The sequence below is a fragment of the Labeo rohita genome, chromosome 16 (assembly GCF_022985175.1).
Source record: "Labeo rohita strain BAU-BD-2019 chromosome 16, IGBB_LRoh.1.0, whole genome shotgun sequence".
NCBI lineage: Eukaryota > Metazoa > Chordata > Actinopteri > Cypriniformes > Cyprinidae > Labeo > Labeo rohita.
The window spans coordinates 21,668,262-21,685,459 of NC_066884.1; the positions used below are offsets into that span (position 1 = coordinate 21,668,262).

The 17,198-nt window shown below is 37.4% G+C and overlaps 1 protein-coding gene across 1 annotated transcript; it reads right to left on the bottom strand.

The window, feature by feature from the left end:
- Positions 1–103: 103 nt before the first annotated feature.
- Positions 104–17,196, bottom strand: si:ch211-154o6.3 (uncharacterized protein LOC563854 homolog). The gene is made up of 13 exons (XM_051131187.1): positions 16,866–17,196; positions 16,529–16,644; positions 16,083–16,234; positions 15,751–15,874; positions 15,501–15,622; positions 15,068–15,154; positions 12,296–12,385; positions 12,105–12,193; positions 11,410–11,638; positions 8,189–8,311; positions 7,927–8,092; positions 2,624–2,709; positions 104–407 (listed from the first exon to the last, which is right to left on the bottom strand). Exons 1-13 carry the CDS (start codon positions 16,953–16,955, stop codon positions 322–324), a joined length of 1,560 nt encoding a protein of 519 aa, XP_050987144.1. The 5' UTR covers positions 16,956–17,196; the 3' UTR covers positions 104–321.
- Between the last annotated feature and the right edge of the window lie 2 nt (positions 17,197–17,198).

Sequence of the window (17,198 nt, forward strand, 5' to 3'; positions counted from 1 at the left end):
GATGAACAACGCTATAGATATTTATAGACAGACATGCCGCCGATGATAAATACTCTCACACGTACACAGACATAACATGGTAGGTTTTATTGGATCAACGTTTACATAGAAAACAGTCTGTTGTTTCTCTCCTCCTTCTGTTATTTTCCTCTTATGCCAGTCAGTCAATCTGTTCCACCTTAGTCGCTTTGTGTGATTTCTTGCACTCTGTCCTCGCCCCTTGACCTTGCCTTTGCTTTCTCTTCCTTTACAGTTTGTTCTTTTAACCCTCCTTCAATCTCCTTCCCCTCGCTCTCTTTTTTCATTTACCCCTCCTCTCGCTCACTGAAGAACACAACGCAGCCACGAAGAACTTGCGGGTTCCTCTGTTTCAGATGCATCCTGGGGTATGGAGTCTTCGTCGTCCACTGGAGGGAAAAAATATATTTTCGTTAAGGCTATCAAAGTGAATTAAATGTTTTATAGCATTAAATAAATGTTGTTAAAACATAACATTTAAAGGAACAGTTCACTAAAAAATGAAAATTCTGTCACTGATTACTCACCCTCATGTCGTTCCAAACATTTTCGGGAACACAAATTAAGAAATTTTTTATGAAATCCAAGAGCTTTCTGACTTTCCATAGACAGCAACGCAACTACCATGTTCAAGGCTCACAAAGGTAGTAAGGACAATGTTAAAATAGTCCATGTGACATCAGTGGTTCAACCGTAATTTTATGAAGCTACGAGAATACTTTTTATGCGCAAAGAAAGCAAAAATAACTTTATTCGATTTCTTCTCTTCTGTCATTCTCCACTGTAGTGTTAATTTTGTCAGCCATTTTTAACTTAGTCTTAGTCCTAATCTTAGTCACCCTTGAGCTGCTTTTCTTTAGTCAAGTTTAATCGACTAAATATCTGAGCATTTAGTCTAGTTTTAGTCACATTTTCATTATGCTGTATAATGGTTAAACTATATAAACATGTCCTCAAACTATAACTGTAATGATTGTTGTCATTTGAGAAATGTATTTTTGCACTTTCACCAGTAAGCACAAATGAACAGAATGTCAACTCATGGTTTATTTACCTCATCTTTAGTACTGATTTACTATAGGCTGTTTATTATATATATTTATATCAAAGATTTACGCACTCTATCTGTCTACATTAGGAAACCTGGTAAAACGAACAAAAAAATATTATAACAGTGAAATTCCTAACAGTAATTCCAGTAATTCAAAATTGCAATAACGTTTCTCTATAAAAACAGCAGCGAATGTGTAAGCGCATTTATTTAGCAGCTACAATCGCAAGCAATATGTGACCCTGGACCACAAAATCATTCTTAAGTCGCTGGGGTATATTTGTAGCAATAGCCAAAAATACATTGTATGGGTCAAAATTATAGATTTTTCTTTTATGACAAAAATCATTAGGATATTAAGTAAAGATCTTGTTCCATGAAGATATGTAGTAAAATTCCTACTGTAAATATATTAAAACTTAATTTTTGATTAGTAATATGCATTGCTAAGAACTTCATTTGGACAACTTTAAAGGAAATTTTCTCAATATTTTGATTTTTTTGCACCCTCAGATTCCACATATTCAAATAGTTGTATCTCAGCCAAATATCGTCCCATCCTAACAAACCAATTGAAAGCTTATTTATTCAGCTTTCAGATGAGGTATAAATCTCAGTTTCAAAAAATTGACCCTTATGACTGGTTTTGTGGTCCAGGGTCACATATAGTCGAGATTTCACGACAGAACACAGACTGGCTGAATGACACTTAAATATAAGCCGAATATCTCACATGGAGATCGCTAAACTCCAGTTTACTTGTTTGTCTGTGTTTTCAGATCATCGTCGGCACTTCCACAATGAAGAGCGAGCCCGTGCCCATGGTTGCCAAATTGCAAAAAATAAGCAATCACCAGGCAGAAAACATATCCTTTCAACATAGAAGCTCTGATTTGGGGATTTGAACTCTTGATATCTGGCAACCGCACACATGAAAGCTCACAAAGCAGTCCGCAATAATTTTGTCTCCTTTAATGACAGAACAATAAAGAGATTTTGATAAAGTTTTTATTTTTAAAAAATACATTTTAGTCTCATCTTTTATCATCAATGGTATTGCAAGTTGATATAGTCACAGTTATGGTTTATTGACCTTGTTGTTTTGTCACCATCTCGTTTTAGTACTAGGAAAAAAGCTTGCATGTGTCATGGTACTCTCGTGAACATGCGGTGGAGAATGACACGGAAGACGTTGAATAAAGTCATTATTTTTGTTTTCTTTGTGCACAAAAATATTCTTGAACATTACAGTTGAATCACTGATGTCACATGGTCTATTTTAACAATGTTCTTACTACCTTTCTGGGTCTTGAACGTGTTAGGTGCGTTTCTGTATACGTACGGTCAGAAAGCTCTCGGATTTCATCAAAAATATCTTCATTTGTCTTCCAAAGATAAACAAAGGTCTTATGGGTTTGAAACGACATGAGGGTGAGTAATTAATGACAGAATTTTTATTTTTGGGTGAACCATCTATTTCAGTCCATAAGGTGCATGAAAAATTGGTTTTATTATTGAATTATCACAGATTTTCTTAAGACTGGAATCTCTTACCCTCGCTTTGTTCGTCTTCTGAGTCTCTGTCGGATTCCAGAATACAATCCTCCAATCGGTTGTCTCGTCTCACTGTGACATCGCCTCTAGAGGAAAAACAACAGAAGACCGTCAGTGCAGGGCACTTGGGTCACACTGTTTACAAGGACAGAAGGATGTTTAACTCAGCCTGAAGCAAAAAGCAAAGCCGCTCTGCTGACAACAGCGCGCTGTCAATGGATTTGAAATGACTTCATTATACAAACTGCTTTTGAAGTAGCAAGTACATCATTAAGTGCTAGGCAGTGGCAGATCAACTTAAACATCTTCTTCATGTCTGGCTTAAGGTGTCACATTAGCAATATTTCAATGAAAGGGTCTATTGTCTGTTTTTTAATAGTGAAGAACTGCTTGCACAGAAGTCACTTTTAATCCATAGAGTTTTCTGTTAGGTCAACCCAGCAAAATTCACTTGACATGAGCAATACTTAGACATGAGTGAAAATGGCACTGGCAACTTTTTTTTCACCCTAACATATTCACTATTGTGCAAACTGCTATTTAAATGATGGGATGTATCAAACGAAAGTCTGCCGAACAATGTTATGTGACTACTCTTTTAGTTGTACATAAGTGATTCCTTTTGACCCAACACACAATTTGTTTTATTGTTCTGCTGAAAAAAACTGCTTAAACCAGCATAATCTGGTTTTAGCTGATTAAATATAATTTCCCATCTTATTCATGATGGTGTTTAGCTGGTTTTGCTGGGTAACCAGCTTGAAAGTGCTCTAAAAACCAGCCAACAGGCAAGTCTGACCAGGTTTGGAGACCAGCTAACACCAGGTTAGGCTGGTTTAAGACGTTTTTCCCAGCAGTGTATACAAACATAAACATAAATGTCCTTGAAAAACACTGATGTTACTATTGACATAAAATGTTGCCATCTGCCTAATTTGGATAGGTTAAAAAAGTGACATATTATGCGCCAAAATATCGAATGCAAAGTCTTTGGTTTTGGATTTTATATTGGACATCAAGTGGTGAACCAACACAGCACTAAAACGGTTTATCACTCTGCTGAAAAAAACTATTAAACCAGTCTAATATGGTCTTGAATGATTGGTCTTGAATGATTTAATCTAGTCTCCCTGCCTGTCCTAAATGATCTCTAGCTGTTTTTTTCTGGGTGATTAGCTTAAAAGTGGTCAAAACCACTCTAAAAACCAGCCAACAGACAAGTCTGACCACGTTTGGAGACCAGGTAACACCAGGTTAGGGTGGTTTAAGACGTTTTTCCAAGCAGTCTGTACAAACGTAAACATAAATGTCCTTGAAATTAAACACTGATATTACTATTGACATAAAATGTTGCCATCTGCCTACTTTGGATAGGTTCCATGTGACATATTATGCACCAAAATATCGAATGCATAGTCTTTGGTTTGGGATTTTATATTGGACATTAAGTGGTGACTCAACACATCACTAAAACTGTTTATCGTTCTGCTGAAAAAAAACATTAAACCAGTCTAAGATGGTCTCGGATGATTTAATCTGGTCTCCTGGCCTAGCCTAAATTATGTCTAGCTGGTTTTTCTGGGTGATTAGTTTAAAAGTGGTCAAAACCACTCTAAAAAAAACAGCCAATAGACAAGTCTGACCAGACTGGGAAACCAGCTAAGACCAGGTTAGGCTGGTTTAAGATGTTTTTGCCAACAGTATGTACAAACGTAAAAACAAATGTCCTTGAAATTAAACATTGATATTAATATTGACATAAAATGTTGGCATCTGCCTAATTTGGATAGGTTCCATGTGACATGTTCAGCACCAAAATATTGAATGCAAAGGTTTTAGATTTTACATCAGATTGACACAGCACCAAAACTGTTTATCACTCTGCTGAAAAACCCAATTAAACCAGTCTAAAATGGTCTTAGATGATTTAATCTGGTCTCCCAGTTTAGCCATTATTGTGTTTAGTTGATTTTGCTGGGTGACCATCTTAAAAGTGCTCAAAACCCCTCTAAAAACCAGTCAACAGACAAGTTTGAGCAGGCTGAGAGACCAGGTAACACCAGGTTTTTGCCAACAGTGTGTATAAATGTAAACACAAATGTCCTTGAAATTAAACACTGATATTAATACTGACATAAAATGTTGGAATCTACCTAATTTGGATAGGTTCCAAGTGACAAGTTCAGCGCCAAAACAATGAATCCAAAGTCTTGGTTTTGGATTTTACATTGGACATTAAGTGGTGACCCAACCCAGGACCAAAACTGTTTATCGCTCTGCTTAAAAAAAACATTCTAAAATGGTCTTAGATTATATAATCTGGTCTCCCAGCCTGGCCAAGATTGTTTTTAGCTGTTTTCTCTTGGTGACCATCTGAAGAGTGGTCAAAACCACTCCAAAAACCAGTCAACAGACAAGCCAGACCATGCTGGGAGACCAGCTAAGACCAGGCTAGGCTGGTTTAAGATGTTTTTGCTAGGGGTGTCTGTACAAACGTAAACACAGATGCCACAAATCTGCTTTATTTGGATAGGTTCCAAGCAGGGCATAAAATTAACACTCAAATGCGAGTAAAAATCGGTGTTGGCAAGTATATGTAAGTATAGTGTCAGTCGCCAGTTGGTGGGTAAAAGTTTCACAAAATATAACAATGCAATGTACTGAAGACAACAGCCAGTTTTTAAAGAGATTCGCTTTTCTGAAGACAAGATCATCATGATTAGCTGTTCTGTCATAAGCGGCAAGAGCGAATCAAATAATAAGATACAAACAGGCTGATAAGGTCACAGCAGTGTGATAGCCAGCTTGTCCCTAGACACAGTTCTAATAACTTTTACCTGAGAAGATATTGCTGCTTCATTTTTGAAAGATTAGCTTTTCCCTTCTTTATTTTTTATAACCAGAGAATGTGGCAACACATACCTGGGGTTACGCCGCCTAAACGGTGCAGTGAAGTATAGTTTGAAAGGTTGCACGTTTGGCTGTATGAGCATACGCTAAGCCGCATCAGATAACGCACCAGTAGCACTTCAACGGACGAAAACACACAATTATGTCAAAATGCATGGTTTTGGCGAGTTACCTTGTAAACGTATTCTTAAATGAGTTATAAAGTCTTAAATGACAGTAAAGAGTTGGGTGAAAATCGGATTTGTGTCAGATCTGCGTCATGTGCATCAGGTTTTAAAGAGACAGCGCTGATTTTAAAGTCAAACCTGCTGAAGTCTGTCACTGATGGAAATCAAAGAACAAAAGAAAAAGAGAAATCACTCGACTGCTCGTCGCTCATTAAATTTTGTAGCTTGAATAAAGATTAATCTGTGTAGTTTATGCATAAAATCACTTAAAGTAAAAGTTGTTATATATTTCAGAGCCTATTGTTAATATATATGTTAAAAATAATGGCTTTCAGTATATTGTAATATTGAATGGCTATAATTAATAGGGTAAATGCACTGCACCAGTAGCAGAAAAAATTAAAAACATTCCAAATATGTTCAGTCATTGGAATAACTGCCTGTTTTTGCAAAAAGAGTTTCATGGCTGAAAAAATTTGCCAGCCAAAAAATGATCACGTCACCAGCCATTGACAGACGTGGCAAAAAGTTTCAAGTGACATGTTCAGCTCCAAAATATTGAATGCTAAGTCTTTGGTTTTGGATTTTTGCATTGGACATCAAGTGGTGACCCAACACAGCACCAAAACTGTTTATCACTCTGCTGTAAAACCCAATTTAAACAGTCTAAGATGGTCTTAGATGATTTAATCTGCTCTCCCAGCCTGGCCATGACGGTGTTTAGCTGGTTTTGCTGGGCAACCAGCTTAAAAGTGGTCAAAACAACTCCAGGCTGGGAGACCAGCTAAGACCAGCAGTATGTACAAATGTGAACACAAATGTCCTTCAAATTAAACATTGATAATAATGCTGACATAAAATGTTGGTATCTGCCTAATTTGTGTTGGTGTTGGTTTTGGATTTTACATTGGACATCAAATGGTGACCCGACACAGCACTAAAACTATCGACCGTTCTGCTGAAAAACTCAATTAGCCAGTCTAAGCTGGTCTTACAAGATTTAAACTGGTCTCCCAGCCTGGCCATGATGGTGTTTAGCCTGTTTTGCTGGGTGACCAACTTAAAAGTGGTCAAAACAACTCCAAAAATCAGCCAACAGACAAGCCTTGCCAGGCTGGTAGACCAGCTAAGACCAGGTTAGGCTGATTTAAGACGTTTTTGCCAGCAGTGTGTACAAACATAATCACAAATGTCCTTGAAATTAAACACTGATATTATTACTAACATAAAATGTTGGCATCTGCCTAATTTGGATAGGTTCCAAGTGACATGTTCAGTGCCAAAATATTGAATGTTAAGTTTTTGGATTTTACATCGCATGTCGAGTGGTGAATCAACACAGCACCAAAACTGTTTATCACTCTGCTTAAAAACCCAATTAAACCAGTCTAAGCTGGTCTTAGATGATTTAATCTGGTCCCCTAGCCTGGCCAAGCTGGCGTTTACCTTAGCTGCGCACCCAGCTGGTTATCCAGCCTGCCCAACTGAAAAATGCCCAAAACTACTGTAAAACCAGTGAAAAGACAAGCTAAGACCAGAAACCAACAGCAATGTAAACAGAAATGTCCTTGAAATTAAACATTGATACTAATATTGCCATGAAATGTTGGCATCTGCCCAATTTGGATAGCTTCCAAGTAACAGATTAAGCTCCAAAATACAGGATGCAAAGTCTTTGACATCAACAACAAATGATGTGGAAAGCGTTTTCTCTCTCCTTTAAAAATTGGAGTGTCTTTTGCAAATCAAAATATGCAGAATTATATGGCTACTTGCATTTGATTATTTATATTCAGCACTGTTTTACCTAAAATCCACCAGCTGAGACCTGCAGCTCTAGACTCTACAGAATTGTAGTTACAAAGAAATCAATATTTTTTCCACAAAGTGATCATCGGCTCGGCATTCAGCACTCGATGTGAGCTACGGCTCTCATTGTCAATTAAACTGTGCCCGGAGCATTCCTGCAGACTTCTCATTAATAAGCATCCCAAAGATACTATATTCCAGCCAGTATCTCATTACTGATGTACATATTGATATAGTGACTAAATGAAACATTGAGCAGAGTGTCTTATATTAGTAACTGTGTGTCAGTGAATGTCTATGAATTGAAATATACAGTAATACATTACATAAAGTAGGCTGTGAAGGCTAAGTAATGGGCAGAAGGGGTTTAGAAGTACATCTGCGGATTTGAGATACATTGAAAAAAAAAAAAAACACCTCTTTTTGAAACTTCCAGGAAGCTGCTCCCAAACAATAAGGTCACGACCCCCTGTGACCCAACGATGGTCCCCGCTCGCTGTTAACCACGCAGCAAAACAAAGAATCCTGGGAAGATTTGAAGAGGTGAGCGAAACCAGATATTTGCACTGGGGAAGCGAGAACACTGAAAGAGAAATAAAAAAAGAAAGTGTTGATTATACAACTCACAGTTTTGCACATGGAGAGGTGTTGGAATAAAATTGATGCTAAATTCACTCACGGTTAATCTTGCTCTCTCCATTAGTGATATCAAAGCAAGAGCCAATCAGAAGACCGGGTATTTGATTGACGCAATCTGTGACACCAGCAGTGCTGCTGTGATTGGCTAGCCTGGTCATCACGCCTGCAAATGATTGGAGCGAGCAAACATGCATCATTAGGGACAGATTTCTAACATTCACCCACTGAAACGCAAATAAACCATAAACAAAAAGTAATTAAGCTCACATAATCTGTCTATTTATAGACTCTGTTCCTACTCTGTCAATAGCTGCCGACTTTGCTGTGTGTTTTATGCCGTTAATACCGATGTTTTTTTATTTGTCTGTGAGAAGCTCATTATTTCTTTGAGAGCTCCAGCTTCGAGTTGTTTGATGAACTGGGGTCATTATGAATCTCAGCGTTCTCCATTAGAGTGTCACATCATGTTGTGTGCTCCTACCAGTAACTCTGATTTATCTGATTTAATTGTTTACAGGTTGTTTTTTCCTTTTTTTTTTTAATAATGGCCTTCAGCACAAATATCCTCTGAGAAAACGGGATTAAAATGAGAAAGTGGCTGATGTTTTTTTTTTACATTTTCCTCTGCCCTGGGGCGAACAGCCCCCTTTCCTGCCTGTGCTCTCTGAGCCACTGGGACTTTACCACAGATTATATTAGCAGCTCTGAGCGAACAGACTCAGTCAAGATGTATTCCATTAATAAATCTGTTAAATAGCCCTGAGTCAAAGAACAAATGAAGGTCCAATGGGGGTTGTAAAATATTTATTGCGACAGAATCCAGCATATCCACAAGAAGTGCTTTGTAAAATAAGATGTTGACTAAACATTGGTGTTGAGGGCAGATCATAGGATTATGTTGATTTAACATGTTTATTTGGTGTGATTAAGTTAAAAAGAGAAATCCGGGCCCATTCATCTGCTCACTTTCATGTAATGTCTTTGAAATATCTTTTTCTAGTTTTTCTAATTTGAGGGCTGCTTTTATCAAATATTTGATTACAAGTTTTTCTTTTTTTTGATTGTAAATTCAAGTAAATATATTTAAATATACATAAAATGTCATTTTATACACATATATTTATTACTGTTTAAGAATTCAGTCATTATGTTTTTGAAGATAAATACTTTGTTGTTTTTTAAGAAATTCACGTTTATTCCACAAGGATGCATTAAATTGACCAAAGATGACAGTAAAGTCTTTGACATTGTTGCAAAAAACTGATGTGTTCACACTAAACGCAAAGTGAATATGTGCATCGCGACAATCAATGTTTTTCACATTACTCGTGCAGATAACAACATTGCACGATCAACAATGCCAAGACCATATCTGATCTTGTAAGATGTGCTTCCTTTATACAGAGTGCGTGTGGTCGCGAAATTGAAAGTGAAAGTAAATAGCCGCTCATTCAAAAGAGATTTAAATATTCTGCATACGATAGTGGCTCCCTAATGCACGAAAATTAGATTCAATATTAGAATGATTGCATGAGCAGGCGGTAATGGCCTGAAATTCAGAGGGAGCAGGATCAAAAAACAGTCCTGCATAGAGCTTTAATACAACAACGCACACAGCGCCAGATCGCATCTAATTTAACAGAAACAAGTGTTTCATCAGCGTTAGCACGTCCGTGCCACGAAAAATCCAAAAAAGTGGTGGCAACAATATTGACCCTGGCAAAAAGTGGTAGGGACATGTCCCACCCGTAAATTACGCCTCTGCACTGACATTATTTTTTATGTTTTTGGTAATAGCAGTATGTCTGTAGCCATGCTAATAAAATACACATACCACTACATTTCGGGCTACAATAAGGCTCTCTTCCATTTTCTGATACAAGCAGACATGTCAATAAGCTGTTCACGGCAAATGCGTCACACATTTCACATCAAACGCATTGCATATTTTGCGTCATTCGCATCACCCGGCATGCATTCGCCTCTATTTGCGTCTTTGCATTGACTTTGTATGTAATCTATTTGCGTGAAAATTAGTTAAAAATTATTACACCATTATTTTTAACTTTTAACTAAACAAAAAATCTTGAGAAAAAAACAGCATATTAGAATGATCTATGAAGGATCATGTGATACTGAAGATTATTGAATTAATTTATTCACAGAAATAAATTACATTTTAAAATATATTAAAATAGTAAACAGAAATTATAAATAAATTTCACAATATTACTGTTTTTGAACGAGTCAAAAAACGGTGTGTGTATATATGTAATATATATATATACACACATATATATATATATTTATACACACATATATATTAGTGGTTCTGAAATAAGGAGGCAAAGTCCTCAAAGTTTTTTTTTTTTTGTTTCATTTTGTTTTGTTTATAAATCAAATGTAAATTTATGTCCCAGTTACATTTTCTTGGAAAATGTAAGATTCACTAGAAAGAAAGATTAAAAAACTATAAATCTATTTTAGATTTTTACATTAACAATGTAATCAATATTCTATTTATTAAACGCAAGTATGAATCTCATCAAGTTAGTGTTTTTAAGCATTTTACATTTATTCCAAAATAATATCTCAAGGCATTAACAACTGAACAATTTATTTTATTTGTGAACTTCAGCTGTTTTTCTTAATAGTTACCTTTTAACTATTTCTGAATTTTTCATCAGTCATTAAAGCCCGATAAATATCGGTCACAGACACGGTTTACTTTAAATTTCACACTGATTACTCACTAAAAACACCCACAAATCATGTTTTCAGGCCATTTTAAGTCTTATTTTGACATAACAAAGTGGTTATATCTAAGTGTGTGAGTTGTTTACTTACTTCTTAAATGAGTCTTTTCATTAACGCCATTGTATTGTTTATTCAGACTGATTCGCAAATGCTCACGAATACAAGAGGCGCGATTTATCGCAAGAACTAATCACAGTCCAACATAACCAGTCATATCCAATCATATCGCAATGGAGGCATTACATCGTCTCATGTGACTTTCCCCCATTCATTCTCAATTACCCCCCACCAAACTCACTGCATGCTTTAGGGGGCCTGTTAAACTCTATGGGCTCAGGGGAGGCGATAGAGAAGCAGACTCCCACTGTAACTTTACCTTCTGCTGTCGCTGTTGGAAAATGTTTCTTTAGTAAAACGAGTGATTTATACACTTTCTAATTTATGGCACAATAACTAATTTAAATTAATAAATATAATCCTAATTCATATTATTCAATATATTACCTGTTCTCCAATTTAGTATTCGTATGCTGGCCTTTCCACACGTGAGGAACACGCGGTCACCGCGGGGGCTCAGAATCAGCCTCCCGTTCACCTCATCATCCCCACCACACCCTGTGACTTCTGGCCCCCAGACGTGCAGCCTGCGGAGGGGCTCCGGCCGTTCATCGGACACCTCCCACACACACACACATCCCTCGGCGGAGCCGCTGAACAGCAGAGGACCCTGGGACTGTGGAGAGAACGCAGGGTAAATGCCACTGTGTTTCCATGACAACTCGTGCCAACTAACAGTATTAAATACGGAAAGAGAGTCACCGCTGTTTAATGCTACAGTATTCCGTTTTTTATCTCAACCTATATCTTATCTCAGTTGCTCCATGATTTATTTACTTCTATTCTGTGTCTATTGATTTCTTTATATTATATTGCTCTGCCCAGTTGTATTTCACCGAATTCATTAATCACTAAGTTAAAAGAGCTTGCAGAAGAAAAACTGTTTAAATGCTGCCATTTAATAGCTTGTACATCGCTGTGAACTTTCGACTGTGTTTAAAGATCACTGAGGAGAAAAACTGTTCTCATGGGATTCCTCTACAGGCAACACTTCAGCTTTTTTTTAACATGTGCTGCTCTAAAGGGCAGACTCGGAAAGTTCTAGATGCCAGCGCAGTTCTGTTGCCATGGCACTCGCCCACCTGTAGTGTGGTGACTGCGTCCAGGTGTGCGTTCGCTGACTGACAGTTCGCCTGTGAGCTCCAGCTCCACACCTGCAGCTTCCCAGCGTCTAGTGTAAGATCAATAACACTGAACCTCAGACTCACATGATATGTAGCGACTGATGCAAGGCATGGTCAACTTAACCTCGCTCTCACACACAGATACCTACCTGAACCAGTAACAATGAAACCCTCTCCTTCAGGAATAAAACACAGGCTTGAGACCGCATTGAATGTGTAGATGGATTTGATGCACTGACCTGCAGGAATAACAAGATTAACATGTGATGCAACCCCCAAACACACTTGAGTTTAATTCACCTTCATCAGCAGCTGTGGAGTCCAAAAAAAGAGTGAGTAGTGCTCTCTCCACCAGTTATATAATGACTGATTCCTGAGATTCATATAATGGATGTTCAGAGCAACAGCACATCTACTGTACACTCTCTAGTCTATCTTTTACCATTTAAATTGTAAAAATAGTTTAAAATGGATCCTTTAAATCTGACAATACATTACTAATGCTACACTACATTTTAGGCAGGGTTTGGTAATATTCAAAATATTTAAAACAGGCATCCTTTTGATTCATGAGTGTGAATTTCAGTCACATTGCTCACACATCACAGGATGTTGAACTGGAATTTGATTTGGAATAAGTAGGCGAATTTTACTAACTGCCACATAAAGGCATTTGGCACTCTTACATCACAGAGGAATTAAATTAGTTTAATTTTGCAAAAAAACATAAATAATTACATCATTAATCTGGACTAATTATGCCTTTTTATTTCCTGATATGCAGAACAGATTTGTCCCCAACTGATTCATCACTTCACATCAAACACCACATAACTTTCAAATCGCTTCATGAAAATAAAATACCCATTTGAAAATTTGTATGTAACAAATATATAATACACTCAGCAATAACCACACAGTTTTTGTAATGACTGTAATAACAAACATAATAATAATATTGCAATTTTCAGAGCTGGGAGATTATTTACAAATTGTAGTCCATTACATTACACATTTAAGGTAATATAATCTGACTACTTTTAGATTACTTTTGACCTACACTGCCGTTCAAAAGTTTGAGATCAGAACGATTTTTAATGTTTTAAAGAAGTCTCTTATGTGCTTATCAAAGTTCCATTTGTTTGATCAAAAATACAGAAAAAGGTAATATTATTAAATATTATTCCAATTTAATATAACAGATTTCTATTTTGATATACTTTCAAATAGAATTTATTTCTGTGATGCAAAACTGAATTTTCTGCATCATTACGCCAATCTTCAGTGTTACATGATTCTTCAGAAATCATTCTAATATTTTTTTGGAACCTGTGATTTTTTTTTTCAGGATTCTTTGATGAATAAAATGTTCAAAAGAACAGTTCAAAAGATAAATCTTTTCTAACAATGTAAGTCTTTACTATTACTTTTTATTCATTTAAAGGAGAAGTCCACTTCCAAAACAAAGATTCACATATAATGTACTCACCCCCTTGTCGTCCAAGATGTTCATGTCTTTCTTTCTTAAGTCGTAAAGAAATTATTTTTCTTGAGGAAAACATTTCAGCATTTTTCTCCATATAATGGACTGATATTGTGCGCCGATTTTGAACTTCCAAAATGCAGTTTAAGTGCGGCTTCAAATGATCCCAACTACGGTTGAAAGAAGGATCTTATCTAGCATAACGATCGGTTATTTTAAAAGAAATAATACAATTTATACATTTTTTTAATGCCAAACGCTCGTCTTGTCTTACTCTGCCTGGACTGTTTTTGTTCCGGTTCATGACAGTTAGGGTATGTCAAAAAATTCCCATCTCATGTTCTCCCTCAACTTCAAAATTGTCCTATATTGCTGTTTTACCTTTTTTGTTAAGGGTGTTTGATCATCTTTGCATGTTCACTTGACTGGGTCGGTACTTCTGCAGCGATGTAGGATGGTTTTGAAATGATTTTTGAAGTTGAGGGAGAAAATACGATTGTTTTTCGACATGCCCTAACTGTCTTGAGTCAGAATACAGAGTACACAGAGCGTTTAAGATTAAAAAGTATTTAAAATGTATTTTTTTAATGAAACTAACTGATCGATTCGCTAGATAAGACCCTTCTTCCTCGGCTGGGATCGTTTACAACCACATTTGGGGTCGTTTAAAGCTGCATTTAAACTGCTTTTTGGAAGTTTAAGATTGGGGCACTATATCAGTCATATATATGGAGAAAAATGCAGAAATGTTTTCCTCAAAAACATAATTTCTTTACGACTGAAGAAACAAAGACATGAACATCTTGGACGACAAGGGGGTGAGTACATTATATGTGAATCTTTGTTTTGGAAGCGGACTTCTCCTTTAATTTTTGGAATCTGATTATGTAATCCAGATTACATGTAATCCATTACTACCCAGCTCTGACAGTTTCATAGTCCTGTAAAGGTTTTTCTCTACCAGTCTGCAAAATGGCAGTTTTAGATCATAAAAATTAGCAAATATTTATACTAACCTACCATACAAAAGTTTGGGATGGGTACGATTTTTTATGTTTTTGAAAGAAGTCTCTTTTGCTTGTAAATTTTTAATCAAAATATATGAATATTGTGAAATATTATCACAATTTAAAACAACTGTTGAAATGAAATCATTCTAACATGCTGTGCTCAGGAAACATTTCATAATACTATGCAAGTTAAAAACCGTTATATAACCGAACAGATGAGAATTGATTTCAACGCAGAGTTAAGTCTGATATATGAAATAATTTTGTATTTGCATTCCTCCTTATAACCCAGTTAGTATTCAACATATCTACATTATAATTTAAAGGACATTCATAATTCTGAAGCTGCACAACCCTCATTTGAAATTGATTGCTGAGGCCACACATTTGTTTGTATGCGTGTGCGTGTGAGAGAGAAAGAAACTCACCCGAGCTCAAAGCCCAAATTCTCACACAACAGTCTGTGGAACCACTTAGAACAAATCTTTCCCCGTCAGCCAAGTCGAACGTACGTGCTGTGGAAACACAGATCAAGACAATGAGAAAGAGCGGGACAGAGAATGAGAGAAAGAAAAGAGTGACTGCAGGACACGAGAAAAGGGAGAACGAAGGACAAAGGACGCAAAGAACAAATGCACTGTCAAAACAGCAAGACAGGGACTGATGGAGAGCGAAAGGGACAGATGGGAAGGAGGGCATAAGTAGCTGGAACAAAAGAGGTGGGAGTAAAGAAACAGAGAGAGCATAAAGGATGACTGAACAATCGAGGCTACATCTGTATCAACCGGCTGGCCCCGTCAACAGGATCAATTATTCTTTACTTTCCCGGGCTTGAGAGAGTGTGAGTCTGTGTGTGTGTACCCAATCTCCTGCAGTACTCTGGAGGTGGTGCACTGAGACAGGTGACTCCACCGCTGTGACCTCCCAAATTGCGCTGCTCCGTTGCCGTGGGAACGTGCCACACTTTAACAGTTGTATCTCGACTTAAATCGGTAGAAACAGTAGGTGAAAAGCGACAAAAAGAAGAAGAGAGAGAGAGGCGTTAACAGAAACGTCAGCAATTTCACAGCCAGCTAGTGTCATTAACTGTTTACTTTTTCGGTTACGGTACCTGCCAGAAATCACAAGATTGTCGACGGCGACCGCACAGGTGATGATGTCACTATGACCCTCCAGAGATCGGAGACGAAACTTGGCCTTTTCCCAAGTTTGTCTGCGAGACTTAAACTCAGCATCTGCAACGTATGAAGACAAACAAACACGTTCATATAAACCGAGGTCATTCTGTTGATCTCTCCCGTGAATGCTGATAAACTAACCATCTGTTATATCATCGCATGAGACAGACATAAGGCAGAACTTCCTGTGAAAGACAAGCAAGCTTGTAATCAACATCTGTGCGAGTAACTGTAATTGTGTGTGTGATTAGTGCTCTAATTTGACCTTCTTGTTCTTCTACACTGGGGCTGATGGGGAGATGCGTTTCTCCTCTGCCATCTGTCTGGCTTCCGTGGCTTCTTTCCGTCTCTCGTTTCTCCTCTCGCGCAATCTTCAGCGCAGGACGGGTGACAACAAGTTGCTCTGTGACCTCCTCACTATCATGAAAAATAAACAAAAATATCACTAGGAATTATTCTCACGCCTGGCCATAGGTGTTAAACACACACTGTGCCTTTGTTGTAACAAGTATGTTATTAAATAACAATATGTGAGACAGAAAGTCTGGGTGTGGGAGTTCATGGATAGATTTTTAAAAGAAATATGATGAATCAATACTGCCTAGACGCCGGAGAGCGGAGGACTAGCCACGGGCAGAGGTCTAGAGTTTAATCTCAGACGCCCCAAACGTCTCGCTCTCTTTTCTTCCCTACCTAGTCGCTCATTCTTACACTTGTCTTTTCATTTTATCCTCCTCCTTTCCCACAATCCCTTGAGTTTGCTGGGGGCCAGAATGCTGCAGCAGAAGCTCAGCCAATCTGGAGCGAAGCTCCGCCTTCTTTGAGACCTAAGAAGAGTGATAAGATGTGTGATAATCATAAAAGACATCTAAATATAAAAATAAAATACATTAGTTAGCCTTAAAAGTAGGTGTTTTTATTCAGTAAGTCATTCCTGAGTGATCTTTTTATGTGTGATGGTCCTCATGTGAACTGAACTGCTTTGTTCTGAGTGCAGCAGGAACGCAAATATTTCATGTGAGTGAAGAAGAGCATGATAATTCTGTACCTTTATTTTTTCCTCGGGAGTTAGGGAAATTTTGATCTCCAAGTTTTCAATTTGCCTTAACTTCTTTTGGAGTTTCCTCACCTCCCCCATCTGACTTCAGTGTAAACACAAACTCAGTGCCGATGTGATTCAAACTGCAAGGATTCTTCGTCTAGTCACTAAGCTCTTTGTTAGACGTGCATGCTTTCATCGATGTTTTTATATTAATTGAATCCACGGTTGGTAGTTTAGAGAAGGGCTAACGGGTTTGTTGTTGTACTCCAGACTACACTCGCGGATACTGTATGTAGACGTGTACGCAAACCTCGTCAGCCGGAAACCAACGGCTGTAAA